Source organism: Oncorhynchus mykiss, chromosome 4 (genome assembly GCF_013265735.2).
Source record: "Oncorhynchus mykiss isolate Arlee chromosome 4, USDA_OmykA_1.1, whole genome shotgun sequence".
In the NCBI taxonomy this organism is placed as follows: domain Eukaryota; kingdom Metazoa; phylum Chordata; class Actinopteri; order Salmoniformes; family Salmonidae; genus Oncorhynchus; species Oncorhynchus mykiss.
Window position 1 is genome coordinate 26,996,868 of NC_048568.1, and position 11,080 is coordinate 27,007,947.

Here is an 11,080-nt window from a genome sequence, read left to right on the forward strand (position 1 = left end):
CTACTGGCAATTCTGGCTAATGCCAGAAGAGCCGGAACATCTTTAATTAGGATGGGCTGTTGGAAATGTACAAAAAAAGTTATAATTATATATACAGTATATAGCAATGAACCTGACAGATCTGCTGTGGTGCAGTCAAGGTAAGAAGGAAACAGAAGGACACTCACGCGCACTTACACAGCTCATGTAGTCTACTACTACCAGTTAGGCCTAATATTTTGGCTGTATATTGCATGAAAATATTTCATACCTACTATAGTAGGCTAATTAGGGAGGGGGATTCGGGGAGATTTAGACATTAGGCTACTCAACTCTTAGGCTAATGGTATTCCGATTTTAGTTGAGGTCCTTTCCTGAATATGACAATGAAAAAATAAATGCTCAGAAAAAGTCTGGAAAGCGTTGGCTACTTTTGATGCACAATGGTTTTATAGTGAATGGCAAATACATGTATATTATTAATACCGTTACAGTATAGCATCCAGGCGTTGCAGAGCCATTGCAAATATTGTCCAGGATTTTTGGGGGTGAGATTACTATGTACTAGCCTACTACACATGATAAACCATTCAAGTCACTTTCCTTTCAAAATCACTAAAGGGATGAACATCTGAACAATTAAATGAACACGGTTTATGATGAGCAGAAGGTGCTCCGGAGGCCAGAATCCACATAAAAACGAAATATTATCGCCAGACTTCTGAGCAGACATTAGAATAGGCCTTAATGCCACGCATTCTCTCCCCCTTATTTCCATTAGGCTCTGATGACTGCGAAATTGCTGCGGACTGCAAGTTATCAAGAGCCACTAATTTCGCATTAAAGACCATTGACTGCAGTGGCTTGATTCGAGGGTTTTTTGACAATTATCACAATCAGAATTTGAGCCCAGATAATTTACCTTGACTCCGTGATTATTTGCGTCGTGCCATGCGCACATTTGAAAATTGCATAGTGTCAAAACGCGCTGCGGCGGTAGGCCTAAATAATGAGGAGGCGGCGATACGGGATCAGGAGGTGCACATATCTCCATATTGCCGCTCTCCTCTTCAACACGCAGGGTCACACTCATCTTCACACACTCCGTCATTAACTGGCTTCCTCTCTCTCTCACACACACACACACTTTTTATGCATATACTTTACATATATATTAGTTATTTATTTAGTCTAAATGAACATTATAATATTTCACTAATGTGAGGCATACAATAAGTATTCAAAGACCCAATTGTCCAAACTATCCAATATGAGGAAAAGCCGGTGACTTGCTGGATGCCGGTGCATTTTGTGTGTAAGTGTGTTGGTGTTTGTGTTTTGAGAGGAGCAGAATCATTCTCCAATCCCGTAAGGGGCCACTAAAGGTGATCATGTCTTCTCTGATCTCCAAATAGCCACCTTGACATTGACCTTATTTAGTACAGCAGAGAAACTAATCTGAGAGCCAGAGAGAGGGTTACAAAGTTCGCTACAGTATAACACATGCATGTGTTCACTGCAAAATGATACAATTACAGTTCTACAATCAGTTAATGTTGCTTAATCGAGTATGTTGTAAAAATAACTGGTTTCGGAATAACATTCTGAATCAGCACAGTAAAGCGCTTCCCCCCACCCAGTTCTCTCGAGATCCTCATTATCACATGACCACAGTAGTAAGCAGACGGGAACAGGAAGTGATGGACTGTTATTGTGTGTGAGCTTTGGAAGGTGCTTCTTAAAACTTCCCTATTTCACAAACATGTTTATTGTTCAGGTGGGTGCGTTATTGATAGCGTTGACATATTACGCCAATGCTCAAACGTCTGTTGTCGCTGTAAACACCACCATCCCTGGTTCAGAGCAGAGCGCAAGCGGCTTGAGGCAACTCGCCGCGGCAGTGGTGCCTCAGTCGTCCGTGTTTCACCCCAGTCTCCGTTCACAGTTCTCTCTCAACCTGTTGTCGGCGTTTCCAGAAGATCTGGAGGTCAGCAATTACTGCGTCGCGCTGCTGGCTATCTTTGGGCAGCGATATTCAACGTATGTTAATTGTTTGGTGTCCGCCGCGCGCCCTGTCAAAGTGTGCCAAAACTGTTATGGCACCTACGGCAACCTTATGGAAATCTACAAAAACATATCAGACCAGGTAGCGTGAAAACATTTGTGTTTCTCCGTCGTTTTCTCTCTGAGTTTGTCATTCAGTTTTTATTTAGATTATGCATCGCCATGTTTTTGCCCTGTGCTGTGGGCTAATTGGTGTACGGTGGTCACATGCGTCATGTCTTGTGACTGTTGCTAGTAGCCTATACCAGTGGATAGTAGGGGAAATTGAAAATCACAAGACTAGTTATTCAGGAAACAATTAATAGAAAACTATAAATAAACATGCTCAGTGACTAGGAGGACACAAGCCATGCCTTACTGTTAGCATAATTGAGATCTGTTTTGCCACTTATTTCAGTTTCTTATCACTTTTTTCCACTAAATCCTCAGTGTAAGATATATTCTAACCAGTAGGCCTAAACACGTGGGATCTTGAACACCCTTGGTGAGACTGCTTGTGTGTCTGTTTCCAGATGGGCCCGGGGAATGTGAGCTGCAGAGACAGCCTACTGCGTTCTGATAGGCTGATGTTGGTGTTCCTGCTCTACAGTAACCTGGAGGACATCTGGACCGCTTCAGAATGTAACCGTAGGTGGACAGCTTAGTATTATCAACACATTTTGTTATATGCTGATACTCCATGTACTCCTGTATATATCATTAGCTTTGCTATTTGCTGTGGCTCAATACGTTTTTTACTTCCTTTCCTTGCCTCCTTTCCTTTGTGATCGATGCTATGAAAATAATTGTTATGTGAAAGCCAGGAGGCAGAATATATAAGTTTGATCTTTAACCCTTCCATGGTTCATGATTTCTGAATGACTCCCCCCTGTCTCTAAGGTTGTGTAAGCCTGAGACACCACAGCCTGACCAATGACACCCTTTACTTCATGGAAACTCTGAACCAGTCCCTCAGCTGCTTCGAGAAGTACCAGAAGGTGGGTCCCTATTCTAGGTCAAAGAGATTTTAAAATCTAGTCGGGACTAAAATCCATCTAAAGCCACTAGGGAGGGAGAGGAGAGTATAAAGTTGAGTTCTGATATGTAGTTTATAACTGAACTGTTTCCACTTTGTGTGATTTAGCAGGGTAACCACTCAGAGCTTTGTACGGAATGTAAGGCCACATACAGAGGACTGAATGAGCTGTACAGCCGCATGGAGAAGAATCACACCCTCTGCATCGACATCGAGGACTCTGTATGTATTTCACAGCCACAGGTTGTCGTTACATCTTGCGCTTTGTCATTCATGTTAGCCTTGGAAGCCCAGGCTTCCCATGTGCCTGGTAAAGTTCTCCTCAGAAAGATGATGAAAAGGGGTGGGGTATGATAGTCTAGATGGAAACTAGTGACATGTTGCCAATCAACTTTTGCATGGGTGGAGTGCCAAACAGAGGTTGGCACTAAAAAAATATGTCTGACTTGCAACAAGGCAGTATGCATAAGATGCAAAACTTTTGACGCATATGGTACTCAAACATTGTCTGACACGGTAGGAAAAGAGACGTGGACAAAACAAGGAAATGCCTCTCCTGTGTTGATGGTTAGGGGATCTTGTTTTCAGATTAATATGACCCTGTGTCACACAAAGACTTTCATGCTATTTGTGGTAATATTGTATTAAATGCAATTTTTCAGAGTAAAAATGGAAAAAAGCTATTTTAAAGGCATGCGTGCAAAAATTTAAAAAAGCTATTTTAGGGGCATGCGTGATTACATTTTACATATGCGTGATTACATTTTACATATGGGTGGTCCTGGGAAGTGAACCCACTATCCTGGCTTTGCAAGTGCCATGCTCTACCAACTGAGCTACAGAGGACCACTGTTAGAAATCTGTTTTCGCACTAGTGCAGAATACATTTGAGGATGTAAAGTTGAGCAATGCTCCCCACCTCAGTGAGAGCACTACTAATAGAAATGTGGAAGATGTGAAACAGCACCCCCTAGGGGACTCTTATGCTGCGTTTACAGAGGCAGCCTAATTCAGATGTTTTTTCTGCCACTAGTTAGTCTTTTGACTAATCAGATCTTTTGCCAATAATTGAGTGAAAGATCAGAATTGGGCTGCCTGTGTAAACGCAGCCATTGAGAAAGAAATGGAGAGAGATGTCACCAGGGTTGCATCCCAATTCTCTCTTTCTCCCGAAGTGTGCACTTGTTCACTTCCCTACATGGATTTGAAAGGAAATGACTGGTATGGAAACTCCCATCTAGCCCATGCCAACATCAATCCAATGCTTTTAAACTTGTGGGGAGTAGTGAATGGGTGCACAAGGCAAGATTATTGGGACGTACCCCAGTTCTGGTAGTGCCCGTGAGTTTCAAAGGAGGTGAAGTAGAAACTAGAAGGGCACTAGGGACAGAAGGCCAGACATGGAGCAAGGGAGTCAGATGGATAGAAAAGAGAGAGACTCAAATAGACGAGAGAGACTGTGTCCCCTTTTGTATTTATTTAAGCTCCTGTGTTGTTGTGTTGATTGTGGGGGGGGATCTTGTCTTGTTTCAGATGAATATGACCCGCATACTGTGGAGCAAGGATTTCAATTGTTCTTTCCCCCGGGCGGAGACTGTTCCTGTCATCGCCGTGTCCAGCTTCATGCTCTTTCTGCCCATCATCTTCTACTTGAGCAGCTTCCTTCACTCGGAACAAAAGAAACGCAAGCTCATACACCGTGAGTAACCAGCTTAATTCACCCATTGTTGCACGGAGAGATTCTTTGACGGGTTGGTTGGAGGGGGGTGTGTGGGGGTGGGAGGATGTATGCTGGGGAGGGGTGGTCACAGATTTTTCAAGTGAAGTATACGTGGAAGCCAGGGTGTCTCTTGAATGCATGCTCCTGGTTTATAGAGATTGTATCATAGGGGAGGTAGGAGTGTCCCAAATAATGTGGACTTGTAAAGGAGGGGTGAGGTAGTTCTTCTTAAGGGTTGGGAGTGGGGGAGGAGAGAGGTTTAATGGTGTCCTTGTAAATAGTGGGTTTAAGCCTACTAATGATCTAGGCCAGGGAGTCGAAGAGCGATACATTACGCTGTTTATTTGACGCGTGGAATAATGGTGAAGCAACGGTTTTAGACTAAATGTTGTGTGGTGGCTAACAGTTACTCTTTTTCCTCTCCAGCCAAACGAGCCAAGTCCAACCCCAGCTTCATTAACATCCAGGACAAGTTCAGCTGAGGAGAGTGAGAGATGGAAGAGAATGAGGAGAAGATAGATCAGATAATGACTTTATTATCCCCGTGGGGAAATTTTGGTTGTCGCTCTGTGCATACATAAACATATAATCAACAATAGACAAAGTACATACAGTATACAGACAATACAGGTAGAAAAGTACAGTTTGTGAGTGATCAGTGATCATCCATACACTATAGACAACAGAACACACTGTCAACTACAATGTTAGATATGGGCCACACAGGAGGTTGGTGGCACCTTAAATGGGTTAGGATGGGCTCGTGGTAATGGCTGGAGTGGAATCGGTGGAATGGTATCAGTCATTCCATTGACTCCGTTCCAGTCATTATTATGAGCCGTCCTCCCCTCAGCAGCCTCCACTGATAGGCCAGCCCGATGCTCCTACTTGTGGTTTAAACATTCAGGAACCTTACTACCGCTTGGACAAAGGATAATTTGGCTCTATTCCTTTGGTTTTCTGTAACGTCTCCTCGAGCAGAGTAGCTAAAATTCCTGATAAAGAGGATGTCTGGAGTCCATCAGTACCTTGTGGGGTTTTGAGGGCTCTTATATCATAAATGACCTCCAGATCTGTCTGCTTGAACTTGCAGAGCTTACAATTTCTCTGCGAGACATAATTTTTAAAAATTAAACCTTTATTTAACTAGGCAAGTCAGTTAAGAACAAATTCTTATTTACAATGACTGCCTACCCCAGACGACGTTGGGCTAATTGTGCGCTGCCCTATGGGACACCTAATCACGACCGGATGTGATACAGACTGGAATCGAACCAGGGACTGTAGTGATGCCTCTTGCACTGAGATGCAGCGCCTTAGACTGCTGCGCCACTCAGGAGAGGAAATTACAATTTCCGTACCAGACAGAGGAAGAATCTTTGTTGTCCAAAACCGCACCTGGATGCAAATGTAACATGTAATTTCATCTATGGCTGTGGTTTCAGCCAGGGGTGTATTCATTATGTCTTGCAACAGAAACCGTTTAAGAACCAAACGGGAGCAAATTTAATGGAACTAGGAGGGACCTACCTGAATTTGTCCAATATAAACTCTTTGTTTTCATTGCAAAACGTTTTCCATTTGATGTAAACGGTTTCTTTTGCAACACGTTTTGCAACAGAATTCACGTAATGAGCGCACCCTGTGGGAGAGGATACCAATAATTTTTTTAAATATATATTTTTTTGTTTTATTTTTGCTGAAATTATATTTGAACACCCTAGCCCCACCTCACCCATTGCTTCTACAATGAAAGACAGTCTGGAGATGAACCATAATGACTACTGATTTATCAGTAATGGGTAGTTGAAGTATATTTTTGTGTGCATTATTATTTTGTTTGTGTGACTAGATGTACTCTGCTGTGAAAGACAAACGACAAACAGGCAGAAAGCACTTGATGTCTATTAGTTGTGACGTATGCCTGCCGTGTAAAAGTGGATGACAGCTGAGATGGAGAGACATTTTTTTTAAATTAATGTTTTTATTTTAAACAGCAAGGTGAAAGCACTCCATGATATCACAGAAGGTAGAGTGAGCCAGCTCTTTCAATCCTATTTGTTTTTTTGTTGCACTGTTAATGTCTTTGTCCTTTCCCACTGGTTATCACATGCTGGACTTGTTTTTTGTGTTATATTTGATAATGTGAGTAGTTTGTGGCAATAGATGTAATTATGTATCTGTATATTTGCCTTATAGAAGTGGCTTCCCTTTTGCTTAAAGATACATTTCACAAACTAGGCCTATTTCAGCTGCAGTAGGGTTTTTACTGACCAATAACACTGTGCCAACTACATTTGGTAGTTTTTTTTTAGATGTGTTAATAGTAACTGTTACTTTGTTACAGGTGTAAAATCCCTCTCTTGTAGCGCTTGTCAAAAATTGTACAGGATGCTTTAGGCCTACTTTTCAGAATCACTGTCAGATACAATTAATTCGTCACGCAAAACCCTAGATATGCTACTTTCTATTTGACTTGTTACATTTTCCACTAGATTCATATACATCTAATTAGCATAATACAAATAATTCCATCAATCTAATTTAAATAAAACATTTACAAGCCAGCGCATCGCCTGATGTCGGACTTCCGCACCGAAAAATGTATGCAAGTGTATGGGGCATTTCCACGTCAAAGGTATATGGGTCATCCTGAGCTTTCTTGTCTCAGATATAGAACAGACACTTCAAAACATACTTCCTTTAGATGATTTATTTTTTACTATATTTTTTGGCATGCATTAATATGTTATTTAATGTGATTCCATGGACTAATGGCAGTAAAGCCTAATTCAATCTTTCATCAAATATTTTTATTTTTTATACTTAAATGGGTCCTAAAATTCAAAATCCAATAGCTTAATGATCTTTGGTATGACCATATTGGCAATTCTATATGTTAGCTTAGAAACTCAGCCCCTTAGACTCAAACCCATTATTAACACCATGTCTTAAATTATGTTCGTTTTTGTAACAAAACGTTTTCCTCACCGAATAGCCTAAATGTGTGATATGTAGACGAGTCACTGTTTTTCAACTATGGGCATTCCTGGCACGGTGCTCTGTTAATTTTTGATCTGCTGTTTCACTATGCCTATTTCTTGTTCTGGATAAAAAGCTATTTCTCACAAGACAGGCCCCTTGTTTTTAGGGTTGCGTGGCCTTTTCGTTGGATTGCAACGAGATCGCTTTACCTCCGTCATTAGCAGCTGATCTAGATGTGGGATAAAGATAGGCCTATTTGGCCGAATAATCGCAGCAACACATCCGTTTAAACTCCCTTGGCTTTTTGGTCTTATGGAGTGCAGCCACCACTGCCTATCACACTGGTTGTAATAGCATTACTTTTCAGCCCCTGAATATGCTGAATCATATGATCGCGTTGCGCCTGCAGAACAGCTGAAACGTGGCCTTTCACTCGCGCTCTCGGAACAGCACAACGCGTTGAGCGGTTCTTGCGGAGCTCGAGAATGGCAGCTTTGATTCGGTTAAGCCCCGTGGCTTTTCTTAGGCACACCGGGTTCTTCATTAAGCGGGGCTGAAAGTCATGGAACTCCTGAGTCGTTATGGAGAAAGCAAGTGAACCGGAGGTCGCCACGTGATGGAGAAAACGATGGAAAAGCTGAAATAACAATAACCTAAAACACAAGGCCAAATCTATACTGGAGTTGCTTACCGAGAAGACTGTGGATGTTCCTGAGAGGCCGAGTTATACTTTTGACTTAAATCTGCTCAAAATCTATGGCAAGACTTGAAAATGGTTGTCTAGCAATGATCACAAAACAATTCGACAGAGCTTGAGGAATTTTGAAAAGAAAAATGGGCAAATTTAAAATCGGGTGTGCAAAGCTCTTAGAGACTCAGAAAGACTCCCAGCTGTAATCGCTGCTAAATGTGATTCTAACAAGTTTTGACTCATGAGTGTGAATACTTATGTAAAGTAGACATTTATGTATTTAATTTAATACATTTGCGAAAATTGCTAAAAACATGTTTTCACTTTTTCATTGAGTGTAGATGGGTGAAAAAAATATATACATGCAACATGTAAAGTGTTGGTCCCATGTTTCATGAGCTGAAATAAAAGTTCCCAGAAATGTTCCATAAATTATGCACAAAAAGCTTGTTTATTTCAAATTTCGTGAAGAAATTTGTTGACAGCCCTGTTAGTGAGCATTTCTCCTTTGCCAAGATAATCCATCCACCTGACTGACAGGTGTGGTATATCACTAAACTGATTAAACAGCACGATTTTTTCACAGGTGCACCGTGTGCTGGGGACAATACAAGGCCACTCTAAAATGTGCAGTTTTGTCACATAATGCCATAGATATCTCAAGTTTTGAGGGAGCGTGAAATTGGCATGCGGACTTCAGGAATGTCCACCAGAGCTGTTGCCAGCCAATGTAATGCTAATTTCATTTCCATAAGCTGCTTCCAACACCATTTTAGAGAATTTGGCAGTATGTATGGATGGTATGGCAATAGCACTGCCCTCAATCACATGGCGCCACAGAGGGATGTGCGGACAGCCCAGTACGTCACTGGGCCGAGCTCCCTGCAATCCAGGACCTCTATATCAGGCGGTGAGAAAAGAAGGCCTGGAAAATCGTTAAAGGCTCCAACCACACAAGCCATAGACTATTTTCTCTTCTGCTGGCTCTTGAACAGCTTCTATCCTCAAGCAGTACGACTGATAAATAGCTAACAAAGTAGCTACACAGACTATCCGAGTTAACCTTGTATATTTATTGACCCTTTATTTAATTTGCTCTCAATGCACACTCACAGGGTCCAACACACAAACACTCACTCCATCATTCTCTCACTCACACATAATATGCAAATACATTTATACTGACTTTACACACCTGCACACCCACTCACATACAAGCTGCCACTACTCTGTTTATGTTATATCCTGTTGCCTAGTCCCTATACCCTATTACATACCCTATATATAAAAAATAATATGTTGATTGGTGTAGTGCTGCAGAGATGGTTGTCCTTCTGGAAGGTTCTCCCATTTCCACAGAGGAGCTTGTTCAAATTCGTGGATTCAGCTATTTCAGCCACTCCCATTGCTGACAGGTGTATAAAATTGAGCACACAGCCATGCAATCTCCATAGACAAGCATTGGTAGTAGAATGGCCTTACTGAAGAGCTCAGTGACTTTCAACGTGGCACCGTCATAGGACCTTTCCAACAAGTCAGTTCGTCAAACTTATGCCCTGCTAGAGCTGCCCTGGTCAACTGTCAGTGCCGTTATTGTGAAGTGGAAACATATAGGAGCAACAAGCGAAATGGTAGGCCGCACAAGCTCTCACAATGGGACCGCCGGGTGCAGACACGTGTAGTGCGTAAAAATCACCTGTCCTTGGTTGCAACACTGAGTACCGAGTTTAAAACTGACTGAAGCAGCGGAAACGCGTTCTCTGAAGTGATTACAAGTCACCATCTGGCAGTCTGAGGGACGAATGTGGGTTTGGCGGATGCCAGGAGAACGCTACCTGCCCGAATGCATAGTGCCAACGGTAAAGTTTGGTGGAGAATGAATAATGGTCTGGGGCTGTTTTTCATGGCTTAGGCTAGGACCCGTAGTTCCAGTGAAGGGAAATCTTAAAGCTACAGCATACAATGACATTCTAGACAAATATGTGCTTCCAACTTTGTGGCAACAGTTTGAGTAAGGCTTTTTCCTGTTTCAGCATGACAATGCCACCATGCACAAAAAGAGGTCCATACAGAAAAGGTTTGTCAAGATCGGTGTGGAAGAACTTGACTAGCCTGCACAGAGCCCTGACCTCAACCACATCGAACACCTTTGGGATGAATTGGAACGCCCAACATCAGTGCCCGACCTCACTAATGCTCTTTTGGCTGAGTCTCTGCAGCAATGTTCCAACACCTAGTGGAAAGCCTTCCCAGAAGAGTGGAGGCTATTATAGCAGCAAAGGGGAGGGAGTGGGACTAACTACATATAAATGCCCATGATTTTGGAATGAGATGTTCGACGAGCAGGTGTCAACATACTTTTGGTCATGCAGTGTATCATCGTCCATCACTCCAGTACTCCTGCCCATTGTAAATATGGTATTGGAACCAACTTTTTTGAAAAATATTTCCTGTATATAGTATGCTTACTTATTTGCTTTATTGTGTATTTCATATTTATTATTCCTATTTTTCATGTTTTTTTTCTAGTAATACATTGTTATTGATTATTGCATTGTTGGGTTTTGAGTTTGCAAGAAAGTCATTTCACTGTACTTGTGCATGTGAACTTAAAACTTTTGTAGGG

At 42.0% G+C, this 11,080-nt stretch overlaps 1 protein-coding gene across 3 annotated transcripts; it reads left to right on the forward strand.

The window, feature by feature from the left end:
- Nucleotides 1–1,624: 1,624 nt before the first annotated feature.
- On the forward strand, nt 1,625–7,752 carry LOC110522356 (osteopetrosis-associated transmembrane protein 1). 3 transcript variants are annotated; one of them, XM_021600696.2, is made up of 6 exons: nt 1,625–2,125; nt 2,556–2,670; nt 2,923–3,020; nt 3,170–3,280; nt 4,592–4,757; nt 5,205–7,752. In XM_021600696.2, the coding sequence occupies exons 1-6, from the start codon at nt 1,742–1,744 to the stop codon at nt 5,258–5,260; spliced, it is 930 nt and encodes a 309-aa protein (XP_021456371.1). In that variant the 5' UTR covers nt 1,625–1,741; the 3' UTR covers nt 5,261–7,752. The 3 variants fall into 3 exon arrangements, with proteins under 3 accessions (XP_021456371.1, XP_021456370.1, XP_036831919.1); XM_021600695.2 differs by having other exon boundaries at nt 1,626–2,125; nt 3,167–3,280; XM_036976024.1 differs by having other exon boundaries at nt 1,678–1,756; nt 3,167–3,280.
- Nucleotides 7,753–11,080: the final 3,328 nt, after the last annotated feature.